This window comes from Hyperoodon ampullatus (assembly GCF_949752795.1).
Source record: "Hyperoodon ampullatus genome assembly, chromosome: 11".
Taxonomy (NCBI): Eukaryota; Metazoa; Chordata; class Mammalia; order Artiodactyla; family Ziphiidae; genus Hyperoodon; species Hyperoodon ampullatus.
Genome location: NC_136924.1, coordinates 55947322 through 55972149, shown reverse-complemented (window position 1 = coordinate 55972149; position 24828 = coordinate 55947322). Strand labels below are relative to the sequence as shown.

The window sequence follows — 24828 nt, the reverse complement described above, 5'->3', positions numbered from 1 at the left end:
TTTTACATTGCTGTAATTTTTATATCAAATGTATTATTCTTATCAAAAAAAGAAAATCAATAAAGCTATTTCAGAAGAAAGGGATCAAGCTCTGGAAAGCTATTAAGACTTAATTCCTGACCTGAAGGAATGTAATACTATAGTTTAGTATAGTTTGTATAGTAGAGGAAGTCCCCAAACTTCCTTCATCTTAAGAATCACATGAGGTACCTGTTAATAATATGGTGTTCCAGGGAGTTCCGTGGTTGCCTAGTGGTTAGGATTCCGGGCTTTCACTGCCACGGCCTGGGTTCAGTCCCTGGTTGGGGAACTGAGATCCCACCAGCCAAGTGGCATGGCCAAAAAAAAAAAAAAAAAGGGTTGGGGGGAATAATATGGTGTTCCAGTTATTGCTACACAGGAAAAAAAATCTTCAAAATTTAGTGGCTTGCAATAATGACAATACTTATTTTACTGTGAATCTCCAATTTGGACAGGGCTTGCCTCTGTTCCCCTCACCATCCCCGGTATCTCAGAACTGGGGGCCATAGTCATCTAAAGGCTTACTCACAAGTCAGTTGATGCTGGCAGTCATCTGGGATCTCAGCTGCGGCCACGATCAGAACACCTACATATGGCTTTTCCATGTGGCTGCTTGGCTTGCTTGGCTGGGTTCCAAGGGCAAGCATCCAGAGAGGGAGAGAAGGAGGGAACAAAGAAGGAAGGGAGTCAAGGCCAGGGGTTGTGTAGCCTTTTATGACCTAGCCTCAGAAGTTATACAGTATCACTTTTTCCACATTCTCTTCATTAGCACCAAGTCACTAAAGCTGGCTCATATTCAGAGTGAGGGGAATTTGACTCTACCTTTTGGTGAGAGAAATGTCAGAGATTTGGGGGGACATGTTTTAAAACCATCCTAAATGGCTTCTCAGGCTCCTCCCTTAAAGATTCTGATTCAATGTATCTGGGATGGGACCCAGGAATTTGTGTTTTTAACAAGTATCCTAGTGATTTTTACGTTCAGGGAAGTTTAAGAAGCACTGGTAATGGAAGAGAGGGACTTATGAACTCAAAGCTGTGAACTTGAACGTAAAGCAGAACAAATAAAGTTTATTTGTTCAAGTAAAGGTTCAAGTAAAGGCTTGTGGAAGCTGAACATGAATAAAGGGAATAGGAAAGCAAGGAGTCAGTTGAGCATGGAGAAATACAGAAGGGAGAAGGGACTGGAGCAGTTCAGTTAGGGCCAGATGCTGGAAGGCCTTGAGTGCCATGCTAAGTTTAGGATTTAGTTAGATAAACAACAGAAACAATGGAAAGTTTTTATGATTAGGCTTGTATTTAGTGCCCTTTTTTTTTTTTTTTGGCTGCGGCATGCAGGATCTTAGTTCCCTGACCAGGGATCAAACCAGTGTCCCCTGCAATGGAAGTGTGGAGTCTTAACCACTGAACCGCTAGGGAAGTCTCTATCAGGCTTGTATTTAGAAAGATGCTTCTGGAAACAATGTAAAAGGTATATTGGAAAGGTGACAGATTGATAGCATGGAGACAAATTCTGAGGCTCCCTTGAGAACCCAAGTGAAAGCTATTGAGGGTGTGGGGCAGGAGGAGTGGAAAGGAAGGGAAGGATTTGAGACAGTGTTGAGTTGTGATTAATGGGACTTGGAAACTCCCTGTTCTGCAGAGAAACTTCTCCACATTCTTACCCTTTTCACCCTCCCTAGCCCCACCTCTCTTTCACTGAACTTGGCTTTCCCTCGCCAGGCATTCTGTTTCTGAGTAGCGCCTGCTCTTTCTGCACATGCTTCCCTGAAATATTCTGGGGCCAGGAGTCAGGGGTGCTACATCTCCGCTACTGTTTCCCATCCATTGTTTTTTTTTTGCCTTGTTCTGAGGTTGTAAACCTGTGCTTTGAGCTCACATCTAATCATAGTATTCTTTTTTTTTTGCGGTACGCGGGCCTCTCACTGCTGTGACCTCTCCCGTTGCGGAGCACAGGCTCCGGACGCGCAGGCTCAGCGGCCATGGCTCACAGGACCAGCCGCTCCGCGGCATGTGGGATCTTCCCGGACCGGGACACGAACCCGCGTCCCCTGCATCGGCAGGTGGACTCTCTACCACTGCGCCACCAGGGAAGCCCTGACTCGTCATTTCTTGATCTTCCCTACTTCTTCAACCTGCACATTGTCTCCCATGCCCCTGCATCTAGTTCCAACCTTTTCATCACCCAGGATCCATCTCTGAAATGTGCATCTGGAAAACCTACTCTCTGATTAGAGCCTCCTTTTCTACTTGTCCCACTTTCTTATTCCCACTGACCCTGCTCTTTGGCCAAACCGGGACACCCAGGCCATGGATGTCAGTCCCCTTCCTGGCTTCACTTCCTTCCCTGCCTAACTCGGTCCATCACCTCAGTGGAACTCTCACCCCTTCCTCAGTTCCCATCCCCCTGTTTTATTCTGTCATTGTCCATTCTAGCCAATTCTCAAGATAGAGGATTTGGGTCCTGTAGTAGCACTGATGAGAGGAAGTTGGAAAAAGCTGCTCATTTTAGGGGCTTCTTAATCTTGCAGAGAGAAGGTACAAAGGGACCTTAAGAGGCCACCTTCTCATAGAATAGTAGGGTGACTGTCTTTTCTCCACATAGGTTATAAAGGCAAATGGCAGTTATGCAAAGCTGTAAATCCTGAAGCCATTAATCAGAATCAATATGCCAGGTACTACACTAGACTCTTGATGGAAATCGATACTATTTCTAATCCTAATAAAAACTATATGAGGGAGGGACTTCCCTGGTGGTCCAGTGGTTAAGACTCTGCACTTCCACCGCAGGAGCCTCGGGTTCAATCCCTGGTTGGGGAACTAAGATCCCGCATGCTGCATGGTATGGCCAACAAAACAAAACAAAATAAAACAAAAAAACTATATGAGGAAGGGATATTATCCCTGTTTTATAGTTGAGAACACTGAGGGGTAGAGAGTAACCTGCCCAAGTTAATATTTTGATTTTTTTCTGTCTAGTATTTTTCTTCTGATGCATAGGTCCTACTATTGAACTGGTTTTGAAGGATGAATAGAATTTTACTTGGTAGGCCGGGACGATGGTGGTGACATTGCAGAGGAAGGGGAGTGATAGGAGGTAAGACACAGAAATGGGACAGGACATGATGTGCACTTAAGACAGTGAAAACCAGAGAATCAGCCTGGATCCTTCTCCAGGTTCGTACTTGGTGGAGACATATTGCCGACACTGCTTAAGGCTTTGAGGATTCACACACAGTAGGTTCCCAAAGCAGATTGCAGGACTGTTTTCCACAAAACATACATTAATTTTTACTTCTAACACAACTGACCTGATTTTCTCTTATTTTGAAACGATCTCTATTATGGGGTTTGGAATTAATAAATCCTATACAAGCCTAGTTAAGAGACTGTAGGAAACCTCGGGAGGTTTGTGACCAGAGACTAATATAAAAATGGTATTTGGAGGAAGCTTAATCTGGCTGCTGTTTGTAAGATTAGCTGGGTTTTACTTTCTAACTGTTGATAATGTTTTACATGGATATATACATAAGAGTGATTTTTCTAGCATCACAGCTTGTGTCTTATGAGTGCTTTATAACTCCAGACATTTCTTTTACTAAACCTCTGTACTGTATAAAGCATTAACTTTGAGTAAGGAGGTTGCTCTTGAACAGTCAGTTGGAACAGCTAGCTTTGGTTTGCCTCACAAATGACTGCAGCAGAGTATAATCCTTTGCTTGATTAAAATTTGATTCTTTTGGTAGAATTCGGTTTCTTTGCAGAAGGTTCCTCTTTGACTCATGTATTTTTGGAGTTGAAGGGAATCTAGCCCAGTGGTTTTCAAACTATCTTAATTGAGTTCTTCAGAGGAACCTCAGGGGCCAGTTCTGGGAAGACAGGAAGATCTAAAGGGCTGAGCCTGTGACCTTCCACCCCAGCTGTCCTGCTTTGATCCCTTTTATATGTGAGGTTCTAAGTTATCATTTGAAAAAAGGATTCTCCAACAAAAAAGAACTACTGATCTGGCTAACCTTTGTCCCATTCCTCTGACAAATAAGGAACTTGTGGTCCAGCAATTATGATTAAAGATCACATCCCAAGATAGTGGCAGAGCTTAATCCAGGACACTTAATCCCTCCACCACCGTTCCTGCCCTCCTGTCACTGCTTCTCCCACTCTTGTTATAACTTTACCCATTCCACAGTCCCAAGAAAGAACAGGGTTTATATTTAGTTTCCTGTGACTGTTCTTCCTTCATTAAGAAAACATTTGACCCTCAGATCTCCCTGGTTAACTTCTTTGCTTCTCTGTAACATTTTGGTGGTGAAATTATTCCAGAAGAAAATACATTTCCTAAAACTTGGGAGTTTCTTTTTTCCTTTTTTGGCTCAGTGAGACCTTTGCTCTGTTTGAAGGCATACAAGCAAGAGTCATGGCTCAGGAACTCTGTTTTCTGCTCTTAGAAAAGGTTGAGACACTGTTATTACTCCCCAGATAATTTTAGCATCCTCCATCAGCTGCCTGCCTCACAGCTGAGCATTAAGGAGCAGTTGCAAGATTAAATTCTGTGTGTGAAGAGGAGACTGGAGGACAAGAAAATCTGGGAAGTGAAGAGGGATAAGATTTTAATTATAGAGATCTCATGGCAAATCCTTTTTCCCTCAGATTTGGATCTTTAAAATGCCTTCACTTCTCCCCCTATCCAGTGACCTTCACATTTTTTGTCAGAATAACGCTAGTTGCTCCGAGCGTCTTTGAGGAAAGTCTAAGGCCTGAATCCTGATCTAACACTTAATTCGGAAGTACTGTACCTCAGCGTCTCTTAGCATTCTGAGAGTCAAAATGTAAAAGTACCAAGGACCTAACTTGGAAGAAAGCAGTGGTGTGTATCTACTATTTAGCACGTACTTCATTACAAATAAAGGGTGGTGATATTTGAGTGGGAGTTTCAAAACAATTCAAGACAACCATCGGTGTATACACCTGTATCTTACAGATACCTCAGTGCTAAAAGAGTAGGACTAAAGATGGAAACTATTTTGATCTTTCTTTAAATATACGTTTCTGTTAAGACAGTAAAGGGAAGGGAACCTCTGAGCTTATTTATCCAACTAATCACAGTGTAAATTGTTCTCCTTGCCTTGGAGAACAATTGGCTAAGAATAAACCTGTCTGCTGATTGGCTCCAGCTTTCATATATTGTATTATTGCTGTAATGTACTGTAGATGATTACCCAAAGGGTGTGGAAACATAAGTTCAAGGCCAGTTTAAGTTTCTTTCTAGCTATAATCCACTGTGTTTCTGCATTTCATTTTTAGGGACTCTTAGACAGATACAGTAGTACAAGTGGGGAAAAAAATATATGTACAGGGCCATTCACCAAAGCACTATTTGTAATGGTGGATAACTGGAAATAATCCAAATGCCCATTAAAAGGACTATGGGTTAATAAATTATATTTATAACGGAAGAGGACTGCCAGGGTTACCAAAGACTTCTATGTTGCTAAGTCAAGGAGGTGTTTGTTAGTCTTTGTCTTAGATGACCCCTTGCCACTTCTTCCCACATTTTTTCTTCTCTTGGCTTCTCTGGGAGTCTCTTGGTTTTCCTGTTACCTCCATCTGTTCCTCTCATTCTCTGTTATCACCTCTTCTTCATGTTCTGACTGCTAAATGTTAGAGTCTCCAGGACTGAGTTCTGGGCTTTTTCTTGCACTACGTACTCTTCATAGATGATATCATATACTTTCACGGCTTTAGTATCATCTGTGGACAGACAAGTCCTAAATTTATATTGTTAGCTCAGATCTCTCTTTCGAGCTCTAGACACATGTATCTAATCACTGCCACCACCAAGTGGATGCTTTAGTTAACATGGCTAACGCTGAGCTCTTCGTCTTCCCCATCCCCAACTTTGCTCCTCCTTCCATTGACTCATCTGCCAGAAACCTGGGAGTCATTCTTTTTTTTTTTTTTTTTTTTTTTGCAGTACGCGGGCCTCTCGCTGTTGTGGCCTCTCCCGTTGCGGAGCACAGGCTCCGGATGCGCAGGCTCAGCGGCCATGGCTCACGGGCCCAGCCGCTCCGCGGTATGTGGGATCTTCCCGGACCGGGGCACGAACCCATGTCCCTTGCATCGGCAGGCGGACTCTCAACCACTGCGCCACCAGGGAAGCCCCCTGGGAGTCATCCTTGACTTCGTCTTCCTCATTACCAATCCTGTTGATTCTGAAATATACCTCAAATCTATTCATTTTATCTCTAGTGCCACCACCCTGGACCAAGCCAGCATCTTCTCTCACCATTGCTGCCTTCATTCTCAGCCCCCTCCAGTCCATTCTCCACACAGCATCCACTGCTCTTTTAAAAACATGGCTTGGGTCAGTGACCATTCATTGTACCTAAGATTACATTCAAAATCCTTAGCATAGCCTGCAAAGCCCTTGCTTCCCAGCATCATCTCCTGACCTCTGCCTTTATCTCAGAGTGCTTCAGGAACATTGGAGTTCTTTGTATATCTTATACACATGAGACACTGTCTTGCCTTGGGGACTTTGTGTGTGCTCTTCTTCTGTGCCTGGAATGCTTTTCTTGCTTCGTTTTGCTTGGCTGACTCCTTCTGATCAAACTTCAGATCTCAGCCTAAAGGTCACTTCCTCAGCAAGGCTTTCCTTCACACACACACACACGCATGCACACACGCACGCACATATACACACCCCACCCACCACCTTCTCAATTTGGTTCCTTTGTTAGGTTGTTTAATAATACTCTGTCCTGGGCTCCCCTGGTGGCGCAACAGGAGAGGCCACAACAGTGAGAGGCCCGCGTACCGCAAAAAAAAATAATAATAAAATAAAAAAATAATAATACTCTGTCCTTTTTCTTTGAAGGATTTACACTATGTATGTGTGTGTGTGTGTATATATTTGTGTGTGTGTGTCTGTGTGCATGTACGTGTTTAATATTTAAGCTGTAAGCTGCCTGAGAGCAGGAACTATGTCTCTTTGTGTTATTTCTTTCACTACTTTTTCTCTAGTGCTTAGAACATATTTTTTTTTTTTTTTTTTGGCCTCGTGGCACGGCTTGTGGGATCTTAGTTCCCCAACCAGAGATTGAACCCGGGCCCACTGGCAATGAAAGGGCCAAGTGCTAACCACTGGACCACCAGAGAATTCCCTAGAACATATTGCTTGAGCAATATTTGTTATTTTTTAAAAATTTTGTATATTTTGAATGTTAATCCCTTATCGGATATATGATTTGGAAATATTTTCTGCCGTTGCATGGGTTGCCTTTTCACTCTGTTGATGGTGTCCTTTGGTTCACAGATTTTGCTGAAGTCCAGTTTATCTATTTTTTCTTTTGTTGCCTGTGCTTTTGGTGTCATTTCAAGAAATCATTGCCAAATTCAATATCATAAGGCTTTGCCCTTGTTTTCTTCTAAGAGTTTTATAGTTTTAACTTTTATACTTAAGTCTTTTTTTCGCATGTGGATATCTAGTTTTTCCAACATTATTTATTGAAAAGACTGTCTTTTCCCCATTAGATGGTCTTGGCATCCTTGTTGAAATCCTTTGACCATATATGTGAGGGTTTATTTATGGGCTCTCTATTCTATTCTGTTGATCTACATGTCTGTCTTTATGCCAGTATCACACTGGGTTTCTTTTTTTTTTTTTAATTTTGGTAATATGTACATAGCATATAATATACCATTTTAACCATTTTTAAGTATACATTTCAGTGGCATTAAGTACATTCACATTGTTGTGCAACCATTACCACCGTGCTTTTGTTCTTTATATAGTTGCATAGTATTCCATTGCATGAATACATTATAATTTATTTACCAGTCCTCTGTTAATGGACATTCAGGTTGTTTTCAGTCATTTGCTATTACATTTAATGCTATGACAAATAATCTAATGTAAAAGTCATTTTGGCTTATGTGAGTATACCTATAAGATAAAATTGGCGAATCGTAACATTTGTGCTTTTGTAATTTTGTAATTCTTGTAAATTGACAAAATGCCTTCCATAGAGGTTTTATTAATTTACCCTCAGTATATTAACTTTCTTTTTAAAGCTTTTTCTACTTGATGGATAAAAAATGTTCTTAGTGTTGTTTGAATTTTTATTTTGAGGCTGAACATTCTTATTTTTTGTTTAAGAGTCATTTGATATTTTCTGTGAACTGTATGTTTATAGTCATGCCCTTTTTTTTTTTTTTTTTTTTGCAGTACGTGGGACTCTCACTGTTGTGGCCTCTCCCGTTGCGGAGCACAGGCTCCGGACGCGCAGGTCCAGAGGCCATGGCTCACGGGCCCAGCCGCTCTGCGGCATGTGGGATCTTCCCAGACCGGGGCACGAACCCGCGTCCCCTGCATTGGCAGGCAGACTCTCAACCACTGCGCCACCAGAGAAGCCCCCATTTTTCTATTAAGTTGTTTATCAGTTTCTTATTGATTTGTAAGAATTCTTTGTATTTTAGGGAAATCAGCCTTTTGTCTGTAATGTAAGTTTCAAATATCTTTCTAGCTTGTCATTTGATTTATTGCAGTTCTAATCCCATTTTCTTCCATAACCTATGGTCAATGAAATCCCAGAAAATATTGGAAGTCCTTTCACCCTACCCTATAGGAAAGTTCTGTTCAGTTTCAGACTATTACCCAGCCTGGTGAATGAGACACTTGATATCTGATTACTGTTAAAATTTAAACAATAATAAGACTGGAAGAGACCTTAGAAATCCTCTCAAATACACTTAATTTCGTCAATGAGGCCCAAGTAAATGAAGTGATATAACCCAGGTTACATAGCAGGTAAGCAATGGTGCCAGATCTAGGACTTTCCTCTGGCTTCCATTTTGGATGAGGTTGTTCTATTTAACACACACAATAAGGAAGTTCTGAGCTTGTGAAGGTATTTATGAGTTGAACGTTGGTTTTGGTAGAGGAATGGCCCTTTCCCATACTGCTCTTTACCTTTTTGTCTCATCTCCTTTTCCTTGCCCAAATGCCTTGTGAATTCTGAAATTCTACCTTAAAGCAGGAACAAATGGCCCATTGAATGTGCCCTTTTCTAGGGTTGGGTTGGTGAGTTCTAGGTATGCAGGCCCAAGAAAGGCACGCGGTGGGGATTCTCCACGTGATGGTGCTGCCTTCAGTGCTTGACTCAGAGGCTCTGAGGAAGCCAGGTTAAGATGGTTCTTAGTGGTTTGGAGATTTGCTGTAACCTGGACCTCCCAAGCCTTCTTTGTCTTCAAATGGAGAAAACCTGATCCCCCCTGAAAAGTCCTGGGACTTCACTTGTTTCTCAGGGATCTTCTGAGCAAATAATAAAAATTATAAAATAAAATGATGAAAGTAATAATAAAATTAAAATAATAAAATTATATAAGCCTGTTTATCAACTCTAAGATGCCACTGACTGTAGGCTGGGCCATTATTTTATGCATCACTAAGGAAAAAATACTGCTAATTAAAAGGACCAATGCTTGCTTAGCACAGAAACTTTTCTCACGTATCACTCTTACGCATAAGTTATAAAAAGTAAAACAATTTTTCTTTAAATGGCAAAGCGTAGTGTAATCTCTCTAAAGACATTTAAGTGGCATTTAAAACATGTATAGTATCATCAAATACATTCAACTGAGCAAAAGCAACAGTACCAACAGCATAGACTAAGTTCACACACATACAGGCAGTGTGACTACCTCTTGATCATTTGGCCGACAGGAATTGTAAGATTTCAGAGGCATGAATGAGGGGGAAATGTTCGACCTAGGACTAATGCAATGCTATATCCTTTGACTAATTCCAAAGCATTTTTATGCATGTGATCTTGTTTAATCGTCCCAGCTTTATAGTACATCATTTTCTTTTTTTTTTTTTTTTTGCGATACGTGGGCCTCTCACTGTTGTGGCGTCTCCCGTTGCGGAGCACAGGCTCCGGACTCGCAGGCTCAGCGGCCATGGCTCACGGGCCCAGCCGCTCCACAGCATGTGGGATCTTCCCGGACCGGGGCACGAACCCGTGTCCCCTGCATCGGCAGGAGAACTCTCAACCACTGCGCCACCAGGGAAGCCCGATAGTACATCATTTTCTAGATAAGGAAACTGAGGCTTAGAGTAGTTGACTTGCCCGAGATAACAGTGAATAAGTGATGAAACTGGGACTTTAAAACCCCAGGCTTGGGACTTCCCTGGTGGTCCAGTGGTTAAGACCCTGCGCTGCCAATGCAGGGGGCCCGGGTTCAATCCCTGGTCAGGGAACTAGATCCCGCATGCCACAACTAAAGATCTTGCCCCAACTAAGACCCAGCACAGCCAAATAAATAAATAAATATTAAAAAACAGAAAAAAGCCCCAGGCTTTCTGCTCTATCCAGTTGTTTACCAGCATTTGACCTCATTGTCTTGGATCGTTCTCTTAGAGCAGATGACTGCAACAGTGCAGGAAGTGAGGGCTGCTCTGATTCTCTGCTTCTTCTGATAGAGTTGATTAAAGATAATCCCTGGCAGAGATAGGTGTGCAGAAGTGGTTTTCTTAAAGTTTGGAAGAGTAAAAATATAAGTTTAATTTGAGGACATTCTCTTTTTTTCCCCCCTCTTCTCTGAAGGTACCAGAAAGCAGCTGAAGAAGCAAACATGGAAAAGAGGAGAAGTGTAAGTATTCGGAAGCCCCGGGACATGTGGAACTTTGCAGGCAGAGCCCACGTGGCTCGGCCACCTGCAGCCTCTGCAGGGCGTGGGCTCCAAGTCAGCTGAGCCGGGCATTTGTGCCAGCTGGTCTGACTGGTGAATCATTTGCTCAGGAGAACTTGGCTCAGGTGCAGAGAATCTTATTTTTTCCCTGAGGTTCTCCTTTTGAGCCACTTTTTCTTTCCTGAGTTAAGGATAGAAAAGCCAAGTACTTTGCTTGTGGTTATAAAATGGCTTACTGCTTCTGCTCAAATTAGGCTTCCCAGGCTGTTTCCTTTTTTCCAAATCAAACAACCAGAATGTTTCTCTGCGTTTAAGTGGTAGCAGCTGTGCAGCTGTTGTCATTCCCCCTGGGTTCTTTGTTTAAATCAAACCTCTTGACCCAGTCTAGTTAGCAAGTTTCTTAGCTGCAGGATCCACCAAAGGTGAAAACCTCAGAACCAGCTCTGAGCTCATACCCATTTGTACTCTCCCGCTGGCTAACTTCCAGCTGGGCTGGATAGTGTTTTTCTTTTGAGATCTTACTTGATTTAATGGTATGAGGAAAAAAAACCTCACATATTTGGGCAAGAATTCTTTAATTTGGCTGGCATTACAAAAACATCCTCCTGGCAGCTTTCAGTACCTAACCTATTTAAATTAGAACATAACATGCCCCTGTCACTTTGTTTTCTCTAAGGAGGCAATGCTGACGGGTCTTTGACTTAATTTCCCTGTAATTCGAGAATGGATCCCCTCTGGTGCACTGTAAGAAAACTTACCATCATTTCACTCAACTGCTGTTTTCTTTTCTTTCTTCCTTCTCTCTCTTGCATGTTATTTTTCCCCTTTCTCTTTTCTTCCTTCTTTTTTTTTCCTTTCACTTATTCAATTAGCAAGTATTCATAGAGCACCCACTATATGCCAAACACTGCTTTAGGCACTAATACAGACTACATCTCTGCCACCATGGAGTTTATATTCTGGTGGGAGAGGCAGACAATAAAGATGTGTCAGGTATGAAACAACATGAAGCAGGTAAGAAGGATGAGTATAGTGGTCAAGGAGAGATTTGAGCAGAGATCTGAGGACATGAGCTAGGGAGAAAAATAATTCACGCAGAAGATAAGAGCACATGCAAACGCCTCAAGGCAAGAACATTCTAAGTGTATTTGAGGAATAGGAAGGGAAATGTCATGTAGGGCCATTGTGAGGACCTGGACCTTAACTCTGATCGAATGGGGGCCTTTGGAGGGTTTGTGTGCAAAGGAGTAATGTGCTAAAATTTTTAAAAGAGGAGGAAGAGACTAGAGGAACAATGGCAGAAGCATGAAGACAAATTAAGAGACAATTGCAGTGATTTAGGCAAAAGGTGATAATGGATCGGACTGCAATAGTAGCTGTATAGGTGATGAGAAGTGGCAGGATTTATAGTGAAGGTAGAGAAAAAGAATGGCAACGGTGCTTTTGGCCCAAACACCGGGAAAAATGCCATTGAGATGGGGAAGATGACAGTAAAAGCAGGTTTAGAGAAGGGGAAATATTTATTAGAAGCTCAGTTTTGGACATGTTAAATGTAAAATTCTTTATTAAGACATCCAAGTGGAGAGGTCAGATAGGAACCTGGATGTACAAATCTGGAATTGGAAGAGATCCAGGCTGGAGATGAGACGTGTGTGTATCAAAGAATCAGTGGTTTGTAAAGACAAGAGATGCGTGAGATCACCTGGGGAGTGAGTACAGCTAGAAAAGAGGTCTGAGTATTCAGCTCAGGGGCACCTTGTTGCTTAAAGGTTGGAGATAGAAGGAGGAACCAGCAAAGGAGACTGAGAGAGAGCAGCTGGTGAGATAGCAGTGGAAATAAGAGAACGGAGTGGCAGATGTCCAGTGAAGAAAGTGTTTCTAAAAGACATGTTATCAGCAGAGTCAAACACACAGATAGGCTGAGAACTGACCATCAGATTTGGCAATATGAAGGTCATTGGTCACTTTGTGCTATTTAAGAGTGATGGGATAAAGGCCTGATTGGACTAGGTTCAAGACAGTAGGGTGACAAAAGTTGATACCACAAGTATGGATGAACATTTATGGAGCATCTTTTATGTGCCAGGTGCTGAAGACACAAAGAGGAATAAGATGTGGTCCCTGCCTTCAAGGAACTGCTTAGAGTTTGGAAAGTAGAATTTATAATCCCAGTGTTATAAGTACCATATTAAAGAGATATTCAAGGTGCTGGGGGAGAATTTAGGAGACACTCATAACCTGGATTATGACATGTCAAGGAAGACTTCCTAGAAGAAGTAGTGCCTGACTGAGCCTGAAGGATGACTAGGAATTAGCTAAGCAAAGGGGGCAAAGGAGTGGCAGAGGAAGCAGCTCGTGCACAGCATGGAGGCATAAGAGAACAGGCACATCGGACAGTTGAAAAGATAATTGTCCCATTCACCAAGATGGAGAATTCAGGAAAAGAAACAGATTAAAGAGTAAGGAGTGAACGGAGGAGAGGCAAGACTTCAGCTTTAGACAAGGATGCATTTAAGATGTCTATAGGATTTCCAGGTAGAACTGAGAGGTAAGGAGAGATATCTGGCTAGAGTTAATAGGGCATGAATCATCAACAGACAGCTGGTGGGTGAAACCAGAAGGAGGACATCATCTATAGAAAAATACATAAAGTGGGTAAAGAAGATTACCTAAGGCAGAACCTTGAGAGACCCCACCAATCCTCAGGGAGGGACTGAGGAAGAGAAACCTATTAAAAAAAAACAAAAAACACTGAAGAGTGGCCAGAGAAATGGGAAGAAATCCAGGAAAAAGGGATGTCACAGAAACCATGGAAGGAAGGAATTTTGTTAAAGGGGGGAGTGGTCAGTAACACCAGATGCTATAGAGAGACCAAATAAAATAAAATAGAAGTGCCCCTTGCAATTGGCAGTTAAAAGGTAAAAGGGTGTGAACAGGTAATTAAAGAACGAACAATAAATATACAAAAAATGCTTAGCCTCACTAATAATCAAATATAAAGCAACTGTGAGATATAAATTGTAACCTAAACAGTTGGCAGATTTTTTTGATCGATAATATTCGGCATGTGAGGAATATTCTCATCCACTGTTAGTGAAAAGTCAATTAGACAATGCCTATTAAAATATTAAATATGTTTAGTACGCATTGATCCTGCAGTTCTACTTCTAGGACTGATCATTGAGAGAAACTCACTAGTGAAATAAAATAAAAGTAAAAGGATATTTATTGCAGGATTCTTTGTAATATTTAAACATTGGAAATAATGCAAATATCCATTGGTGGGGTAGTAGTCAATTATGGTACCTACATCCATCATAGTACTATATCATATATAATTTTTTTAATTGATTATTTTATTTTTGGTTGTGTTGAGTCTTCGTTGCTGTGCACAGGCTTTCTCTAGTTGCGGTGAGCGGGAGCTACTCTTTGTTGCAGCGTGCAGGCTTCTCATTGCGGTGGCTTCTCGTTGCGGAGCGTGGGCTCTAGCCATGTGGGCTCAGTAGTTGCAGCATGTGGGCTCAGTAGTTGTGGCTAGCAGCCTGTAGAGCACAAGTTCAGTACTTGTGGCTCATGGGCTTAGTTGCTCCCACGGCATGTGGGATCTTCCCGGACCAGGGCTCGAACCCATGTCCCATGCATTGGCAGGTGGACTCTTAACCACTGTGCCACCAGGGAAGTCCTCATATATGTTATATATGATATTATACTATATGGTTAAGATTTTGTGTAATGTGGAAAGGTCTCAAAAGCACATTAATTTTTTTTTTTTTTTTTTTTTTTTTTTGGCGGTACGCAGGCCTCTCACTGTTGTGGCCTCTCCCGTGGTGGAGCACAGGCTCCAGACGCGCAGGCTCAGCGGCCATGGCTCACGGGCCCAGCTGCTCTGCGGCACGCGGGATCTTCCCATACCGGGTCACGAACCCGTGTCCCCTACATCAGCAGGCAGACTCTCAACCACTGCGCCACCAGGGAAGCCCCACATTAATTATTAAAGCAAGGTGCAGAATAGTAACTATAGTATGATTTTGTAGAAAAACATTACAGATAGTGTATAAAAATAAGGAAAAAATTGAGAGCATGTGCACCAAACTGTTGGCAGTGGATATCTTGGTTGGGAGGAGTGGGGGAGTCAAATAGGGAAAATTAAAGCATATATTCAAGGCAAATATACATTCCTATGTTGGCTATGACTTCCCCCCCAATAAGTTTTGGGGGTTTTTAATTAATTAATTTTATTTTTGGCTGCGTTGGGTCTTCATTGCTGCGCGCGGGCTTTCTCTAGTTGCGGCAGGTGGGGGCTACTCTTTGTTGCGGTGCGCGGGCTTCTCATTGTGTGGCTCCTCTTGTTGCGGAGCATGGGCTGTAGGCACACGGGCTTCAGTAGTTGCAGCATGCTGGCTCAGTAGTTGTGGCTTGCGGGCTCTAGAGTGCAGGCTCAGTAGTTGTGGTGCACGGGCTTTGTTGCTCCGCGGCATGTGGCATCTTCCCGGACCAGGGCTCAAACCTGTGTCCCCTGCATTGGCAGGCGGATTCTTAACCACTGCACCACCGGGGAAGCCCTCCCCCCACAATAAGTTTTTTAAATTACTTTTGTAGGGCCTCCCTGGTGGCGCAGTGGTTGAGAGTCCGCCTGCCGATGCAGGGGATACGGGTTCGTGCCCCGGTCTGGGAGGATCCCATATGCCGCGGAGCGGCTGGGCCCGTGAGCCATGGCTGCTGAGCCTGCGCATCCGGAGCCTGTGCTCCGCAACGGGAGAGGCCACAACAGTGAGAGGCCCGCGTACCACAAAAAAAAAAAAAAAAAAAAAAAAATTACTTTTGTAATTGAGAAAAGTAATAAGTTAAAAATAAGATAATGGGGGCTTCCCTGGTGGTGCAGTGGTTGAGAGTCTGCCTGCCGATGCAGGGGACGCGGGTTCGTGCCCTGGTCCGGGAAGATCCCATATGCCGCGGAGTGGCTGGGCCCGTGGGCCATGGCCGCTGAGCCTGTGCGTCTGGAGCCTGTGCTCCACAGCGGGAGAGGCCACAGCAGTGAGAGGCCCGCGTAACGCAAAAAAAAAAAAAAAAAAAAAAAGATAATGAAATGAAAAATGTAAAGAAGTAATTGGTGATCCTGATTGGTGCTACCTCAGAAGTGTTTTGGTAGTAGAATTAGAGGGAATGGAAAGTAGTCAAGTGGAAATAGCAATTACACAAGACTGTGCTTTCAAGACCCTTAACTGTGAAATGTGGGAGACAGCAATAGCTGGAAGAAGACAAAGTTGAAGGATGGTTCTTTTTTTTAACAAATTTTTTATTTTAAAATAATTTTGGATTTACAGTAGAGTTATTAAGATAGTACAGAGAGCTCCCATACACCTCCACCTAGCCTCCCCTAATGTTAACATCTTCTATACTGTGGTACATTTATAAAACCTGAGAAATTAACATCGGTACAATGCTATCAGCTAAACCACAGACTTAATTCAAATCTTACCAGTTTTTCCATTAATGACAGACAGTTGCTTTTAAGATCCACCAGAGTTGTAAGAGACCTAATTTGTCTCCTGAAGAATAGGGAGAAATGTACATATAAATTTACAGAGGTGACTCTCCAGGTGAAAGAGTACTCACCTGAATACTCCAGGTGAAAGAATATTCATGGAAAGCACGGTAGAGAAACATTCAGGAGCAAATGGGTAAATTTGTTCCTTTAGCAAATACTAGGATCAGGTTACATGATAGCTTGGATTCCCAGAAATTCAGCCCTCCTTTTCTCTTCCTCTTCCACTTACATCTAGGACACAGAAACACAGACCATTAATATGACCATCAGTTATATTTTCGGGTTCCTTTTAAGCATGGATTATGCCACTTCTTGAAATCTGTGCTGTTTGGGCATTCATCTCCATAATGACTGGCTACCACTTTTCTGAGAAGCTCTTAGCCTAGGAATTTATTCCCTTCCTTGGAGGCTGTACATCCAGGTAGTCCGTGTTTCTAGCCCCACTGCTGTATCCTACCAAATATCCTCCTGCTTTTAAGATGAAGATTCCCCTGCCAAGATTTCAACGTTAAAACTCATTTGACGCAGCCTCTTCATTTTGTGGGTGGAATAACAGACCCAAAGAGAGGAAGGGACTTATCTAAGGCCCTTTCCAAGTTGAATGCTCCTGCAGAAAGGACACTGCGTTGCATCTCCTGAGTGTGTCTGATCCGGATTTAGGCAGCCAGTTATGGTCCAGAGGCAATGTCTGCAGAGATTCTCAGCCTTGCTGGATAGGATGAGCAGCGTGCTGGATGTCACCCTGAGAAAGGAGGATGTGGTAGTCCAGCGACCAATGGGGCCCTTGAAAACTTGTACCCTCCTTGACCTCCTTATTCTAGGAAAATACTTGGGAAAAAGTTAAAACCCTGACACAAATGACATCGACTAAAATTTCACCTTATTTTGTAGCCCCCACCCCCCACCCCAGCCCTACTCTGAAACAGTAGACACTGTAGAGAGAGTAGAAAGAACAGTAAGTGACTGTAACCCAAGTTCAGGATTTGAGAGATGACTGGCTACTGCAGTTGATCACCGTTGTGAGGTATGGCTGGGGAGTGGGGAGGGCCACTCATTTAATAACAGTCACCGCTACTGGTCAAATACTACATTATGTGCTTTAATATAATCTCATTTATTCTCCACAGTAGCCCTGTATGGAAGTTTCCAGAAATTAAGAAACTTGCCCAGGGTCATTTGGCTGGATGGAGCTGGATTATATAAGTAATGCATGTTCATTGTAGGAAATACAGATACTATACATAAAATAGATAAGCAACAGGGATTTCCTGTATAATACAGGGAATTACATTCAGTGTCTTGTAATAACCTATAATGGAATATAATCTGAAAAAAAAATCACTGAATCACTTTGCTGTACACCTGAAACTAGCACAATATTGTGAATCAACTATACTTCAATTAAAAATTAATTAAAAAGAAAATACAGATAAAGAAAGAGAAGAAAATGTAGAAGGAAATGTAAGTGGCCCATAATCCACTGTCCAATGATAACCCAGGCTATCTCAGTCCAGTACTCTTTTCATTGTGTTGCCCGGTCTGCTTTCAGCTCTAGCTTTTGTTCTGTGCCTTCTTCCTTCTCTTTCTTCCCCAGAAACACTGTAGCCGCTGCTTCTGCCCCATCTTTGCTTGCCTCAAGCTCTGAAGGCCTGGAAAGCTGGCATGACCTGGGTGGTGCTGCCAGGAGTGATGGCAAGTTCTGGGGCCTTTAATGCTGTCAGACCTTACAGCACTACCCCTCCCCTACTTGTCCCCACCCCAGCACTTTTGAACTTGTATCCTTAAGGACTCCTTTTAATAAAAGAGCACATTCATGCCTCTGTTAAGATGCCCCCCTAAGGGATGTCCTCCATCCAGGTCCTTGTTTGGGACATTGCTGGTACTCCATCACACAAATCCCTCTCTTCCAGGTCATCACAAGTCAAGTAGAGATGACAGCTTTCAAGCTGTTTACAAGTAACATCAAAATTATTTGATATTCCATAGAACCTTTTTCTTGTGATAGGAAGATGAGGCATAATTTTATTTTTGTATTCATTTTTATTACACAATGAAAGCACATTTATCCTAAAAAGAAAAAGAAGAAGAAAATATAAGTGCCCGCGGCAACCTGTTAACATTCCTGATGTCTTTTCTTCCGGACTACTTTTCTATGTTTATATTTAGAAACATATATGTGTATTATAAAATGGGATCATGCTGTCTTTTTTTTTTTTTAATATTCGGCCGCGACTTGCAGCATCTTAGTTCCCCGACCAGGGATTGAATCCAGGCCCAGGCCCACAGCAGTGAAAGCTCCAAGTCCTAACACTGGACTGCCAGGGAATTCCCCATGCTGTGTTTTTTTTTTCTTTTCTTTTAAGTTTATTTTTAATTTTATTATTATTTGTTTTAACTTTTGGCTGCGTTGGGTCTTCGTTGCTGCGTGCGGGTTTTTTCTGGTTGCGGAGAGTGGGAGCTACTCTTCTTTGCGGTGCGCGGGCTTCTCGTTGTGGTGGCTTCTCTTGTTGCGGAGCACAGGCTCTAGGAGTGCTGGCTTCAGTAGTTACAGCATGCAGGCTCAGTAGTTGTGGTGCATGGGCTTAGTTGCTCCACCGCGTGTGGGATCTTCCAGGACTAGGGATTGAACCCGTGTCCCCTGCATTGGCAGGTGGATTCTTAACCACTGCGCCACCAGGGAAGTCCCCCATGATGTCTTATAATTAGCTTTATTCACTCAAAAGTATCTTATGAGCATCTTTGCATGTCAATAAATATACTTCGATCACATGATATGTCTCTGAGAAAAGTAGTGTCCAGTTACCAAGGCAAAATGCCACTTTGATTCTCAGGGCTCCTGTTTAGGCAGGGCAGAGCAGGTGAAGTTGGAGACCCAGATGACTCATCCATTGTGTCTCAGGAGGGTGCACAGAGCCAAGAGTGCTTCTGGCAGTTAAGGTAGCACCAGCTTTTTAATTTTCTCTTTTCCAACAAGAAAACTTTTCTTGCTGCTTAAATTTCTGGTCCATACATGCTTCCCCCAATGAAGCATCTTGTCAGCTAAGACTTAAACACAAATATCAAGCAGTTGTTCTTCTGTAACTTTCTTTTTTCCATGCCTTGGTGCTACTTGATGAAGTGGCTCTCAGAGTGTATTCAGAAGAGTAATAGGGTGAGAGACTTAATTCCCAATATAGCTGCTAATCCTGTTTAATACCCCAGAGTCTTTCAGTCCTAGGTGGTTTGTCCTTTCTTAGTTGAAAGACCGGTGAGCCACAGACTACAGGAATGGAGGGCAAGAAGGTACTGGAGTTTGTGCTTTGTTGGGAAGGTGCTGCTGCTTAATTTATTTAGGAGTGCTTTCAGAGCCCGGGACATTGAATTTTACTTCACCCAGCATGTCTCCTCTATTATTGTGGAACAACATTGACACTTTCCAGGTTGTTTTCAATCTGTCTTATATGTACAAATTAATTCCAGTTTGACCCATGCGAAAGAGAACTGTCTTAGATGTGTAAATGTGTGTCCTTCCATCACGAGAAAGGGGTGGTAGTAGTGTTTCATATGAAGCCTGGGTATTTTTCAACCAAAGGATCTGGAAAATAGTGAATTTTCTGAAAACTGAGGATTTATACATGGACAAACATGTAGAGAAGTACAGGGGGAAAAAAGGATTAGGTTCTTATGTAAAAATAAAATTTGACTGTTCATGTAAATTATGTCGGATATGATGATATATACATGTAAAAGTCTTTAAATTTCCACAAAGAGTTTCAATTCTTGATGCTACTGTCTACAATTAGTGGTATTGTGTAGTTTAAGCTATACTGCATCTTTGTCTCATTTAGAAGAAAAAAACCCAGCCAGGATGTAATTTTGTGGCACGTAATGATGAACTTTTATTAGTGCATATTTACAGGGTTTAAAGTAACTGGTATTTTGCTTTTTCTTTCTGTTTTCCCCATTAATCTCTGGATAAAAATCCCTTGTCTCCAATGTAACTATCATTAGATCTGAGCTCTCCTTTCTTCTCATTTTGTCCTTATAAGGCTATCCTGTTTTATCACTTCCTGCTTTAGCTCCTGACTTTTTCTCTCTTCCCCTCTCCCTCTCTTGCGGTGGATGCTTTCTCCATGTGGCAGGGCTGTAACTGTTCACAGCTGTCTGAAACGACAGTGGACCAGGAGCAGCTTGGAGTTTTAACTTTCATTTTACAAAGAACAGCATGTTTGAATGTTTCAGCAGGCAAGTTATAACTGGCATTCACTTTTTGTTCTTCTAGAACACTGAAAATCTCTCCCAGCACTTTAGAAGGGGGAACCTGACCGTGTTAAAGAAGAAGTGGGAGAACCCAGTGCTGGGAGCAGACTCTCTCCCAGACTCCGTGCGAAACAGCAGCACCGAGGTCAGGCATAGAGGCGACCCTCCTCCCGCTGAAGTGGCAAACAGCTCTGCCTCTGGGGTCGAGGCTGACCAAGAGGAACGAGTCCACCCCAGACCTAGAATCAAATCGCCTCCTGAAGCTCTTATTCAGTATACGTACCCCCGCATCGAGGACAGTGAGCATCTTAAAGACCACTCAGCAGAAAGTAAAAAAATGGAAAATTGTCTGGGAGAATCCAGGCATGAAGTAGGAAAACCCGAAATAAGTGAAAATGCAGAAGCTGCAAACAAAATAGAGAAATACAATGTTCCGCTGAACAGGCTTAAGATGATGTTTGAGAAAGGTGAACCAACTCAAACCAAGGTAAGGATTGGGTGGGTTTAAAACTTGAAAAAGCCAATTCAAGTAGCTAAACAAAGCTGTTTTTCTAGTCTAGACGGTTTGTGTAATGGCGAGTATGTGGTCAGTATGTCTTTTGATTCAAGTTAGACGAGTAGTTAATAAAAAGTCTCAAATGAATTATTTACAGAGATGCTAAGATTTGTGAGTGTGACCCAATTTCACATGAAATCAAGTGCACACTGGGATTCAGGTCAATATCGAGAAATGAAGAGTTTGATGCTGATTGGGTTATGTGTTTTTGTACGCTTGCCCTTTTAATTTGTCTTCCTGTGCCTTTTGTCATTTGTAGCTTTAGGGGGGTGGAATTACTGCTGAATCTCTCTCTGCCTGGACACAGCTGCAGGCTGAGTGTTAAGGCCAGAGTTTATAAGACTGAGGCTTAGTTGTCTCCTTGCTAGCTGAATCCTTTCTCTTCTCAACTTCCTCATCTGTGCCTTCCAACAAATGTTTTCTATCAGCTAAAATCCTATCCCAGGAAAAATCAATGAAGATAGCCAGACTAGCCGTAGCCTTCAGGAGTTTTGACTTGCAAATGCAGAGGGTTGCATTTTCCTACAACTGCTAATGAAACTTGATCCTTCATGTGGAGTGCAGACCAGGTCCCCAGAGGGAATTACTTAACTAGAAAATGAGTTACATATGCTGGTGACTTATAACACAATCCAGGGGCCGCAGAGCTGGTAAATTTTTCCAGTTTTCTCATACTTTCCTGCATATCTGGCTTTGTACATGGGGTTGGTTTGTTACAACAGTCATTATAATGAAATAAACAGATCTGATGGGGAGCAAAGCCCTCATTTACTCTAGATTCCGTTTAGATGGGAAAGCAGATTTTTTCAGCTAAGTATTGGCCCAAATTTCTACATTTGTGAAGTAATGGTATGAAGCATTTCTTCTGAGGTAAAAATTAGATAACGTATCCTAGAATCCTCAGTTATGTTTGGTGTGATGTAGCCATCTCATCTTGTATCTTGCGGTGCCTGTTGCTTTTCTACCTGGAAAAGTTCTTTAGTGTTCAGCGATCATCTGTTTGAGGATGTATCAATAGAAAGATTTTTTAAAGATTTGCAAAGCTAGAACCCTTTTCTCTGCATGAGTTTTTACTCTGTTTTAACACTGAAACCAGTTGGCAAGAGATGTAACCACAAAGCAATTTATGACTTTTCTTAAACTCTCATCCCTCTCAATTTTGAGTCCTCTAGGCCTGCCAACTCCCTCTTTCCCCTTTATGTTCTTAATAAAAAAAAAAAAAAAAAAAACTTAAAAAAATTTAAATGGCAAGAAGAATTTTAAATGGAAGGAAAAAATGTCAAAAATCCTAAATAGAGAGGAAGGGGCTTTGTTGTGAGTCAAAGCACCATTGTAAGTCTCCTCCTCTCAGACCCTGTTAGGGGCAGGATGGCTGATGTCATGGCAGCACACACAATGTAGATTCAGTGCAAAAAGGCTGGTACATGTCAAAACTGGCCCAAGGTAGGAAATGATTGGGACTGCAGCAAACAAAATGCTGATTATGTGTAAGGATCTGGTGAGAGACTTTTTTCTCATAAATGTCTAGTGAAAGATGGGTCAGAACAAGCCTGTCTCTTTGTGGCTGGTCAAAGCAGAGAAAAAAATTCTCATATAAAGAAAGATCCTACCAGATCAGACTGGCACTCAGCCTGATTGCTAACGGTCTAGGAAGATGGAGGGGTTCTAAGATTGACCTGGGCTTTTTTTTTTTTTTGGGTGGAGGTGCTTTTTAAACTTCCTGATTAAATAGTCATTTGTCATTTAATGGACTGCTTAGGGAATGTAAAACACAACTGTCCTTGGTTTTATAGCTGCTTCTAAATAAGCATCATTACCCATGTTGGAAACAGTCTAGATTACTTTAAAAATGTTTGTCTAGTATTTCAGTAAAACTGTTTTTAAAAAAAAGTTTTGTCTACCTTAGTTTAATGAATAACTAATCAGTTTGAAACTAGGTTATGGTTATTGTTATCATAATTTCAGCTTTAATATGGATAAGGCTTTATTCAGGAAGTTACATAATTGGATCTTTGGAAGGAAGCTCTGAGAAATATGGTAGAGACACTAGCAGTCCTTTTCGGAGCAAGAGTATACAAGTAAGAATGATTACCTCAGAGCTAAAAATCTAGTACTTCTGTGAGACAAATGCATATATTAGGTACAAATCATGTGAATCTTTGTCTCCATAATAGAATTTTAAAGAACTGGACTAAATCTCAACTAACTAGCTGAGCAGGGTCAGGGAGCACATAGATAATGGAAATGCATGATCTAAATCTTTTTATCTCCTAAATCTTTTTATCAGAGTTATTTACAGGAGGCCAAGTTAATTGGCTTGAGTTCTACCTTTCTTAGTCTCTCTTGCTCCCTTTTGTCTGAGATGGTTTCTGTTCTTGTCCACTTTTCTTCCTGATCTCTTCTCTGCAGTCCTGTTTTTTTCTCCCTCCCTGTGTAGTCTCATCTCTTTCCGGGACTCTAAGAGATGGAGCCCAAAACTAGATTCTAATCTTGAATTCTTAACCCAAGCTTCAGCCCCAATTTTGTGGTTGCCTGCCAGATCACACATCTCTTTATGAATATCCCTTAAGCACTCAAATTCAAGAAGGCTAAAAAAGAATCCATTATCTTTCCAACCAAAACCTGCTTTACCCCTGGTGTCCCTTAGTGCATCACCATTCACCACATCTCCTGGCCTGTAAAGCTTGGGATCAGTTCTTCTTTGTGCCTACCTCTTCTCGGTCAGTCACTTACTAAGCCATCTACATAAGTCTACACATCTCTCAAGTATGGGCCATTCTCTCCAAGAGGTCCCACATCTACTTCTATGGTTTAGCCTTATTACATCTTGCCTTGTGGTATTGCTGCAACCTTTCCTATTAGCCTCTCATTTTTTTCTTCCCTTCCATCCTCCACACTGTTGCTATTTATTTTTCTAAACATAGTTGGAAATTATGTTATTCCCTTGATCAGAAACTTTGGATGTCTCAGAATTAATCCATATTTAATATTTGGGTCTTCTACAGTCTGAGCTCAACCTACCTTTCCAGTCTCATAGCTAATCTTATACTCAAACCCTGGATTACTCCTCATTGTAAATTAGTCATATCTTTCCCCTAATTTCTACCTCTTGAAATCTTACTCCTCAAGGTCTATGAAGACTGTGAGACCTTACCTTAGTTTTTTCCCAGATGAAATTACCTTCACCCTCCTGACCCTCCTGTAGCATTTTCTTTTTACTTCTCTTTGGCCACTTATATCATGCTTTCTTTAATAGTCATGTATGAATTTATACACTCCCCAGTCTATAATTCTTTCAAAGTAATGATGCTTTTATCTCCCAGTGGTCAGCACAATGACTGGGCTCTTGGTGTTTATTTAATAAAAAGGAGAAAAGAAGCTTAGAACTCAGATAACTTATAAATAATGAGAACTGATTAAAGGCTGTTCCTTACTTATCCTCTACCTTTGGTGAATAGATAGGTTATTCTGGTCAGATGTTGTAGTTGAACATGATACTTCTAATTCCTATGAGCAAATGAGCAGTGGATGGATTAATGTAACCTATAAGTTATGAGGAAAAAGAAGCCCCTCTCCCAACCCCCAGTGACATACATTGAGTGTGGCTTAGCATCCCTAGCTCCATGTATATGTTGATCTGGGTTTTAGGTAGCCAGAGTAACTATTCTGGGCATTCTTTTATGAGAAAGCTGATCAAGCAGTTATAACCAATATTCAGTTATCATCATGTTGACATTTGAATCCATAATCTTCAAAGGCCTTGATGCAGTTATTCAAA

At 41.9% G+C, this 24828-nt stretch overlaps 1 protein-coding gene across 1 annotated transcript in view; it reads left to right on the top strand.

Annotated features, from left to right (window-relative positions):
* The window catches only part of LIMA1 (LIM domain and actin binding 1), a gene marked incomplete at its 3' end in the record, with an annotated part of 75630 nt that overhangs the window by 22829 nt on the left and 27973 nt on the right, over positions 1–24828 (top strand). Inside the window, exons 3-4 of the mRNA XM_079715585.1 lie at positions 10623–10668; positions 20517–20981. Of these exons, the coding sequence (XP_079571711.1) occupies positions 10623–10668; positions 20517–20981 (511 nt within the window). The remainder of the gene's footprint in view (positions 1–10622; positions 10669–20516; positions 20982–24828) is intronic.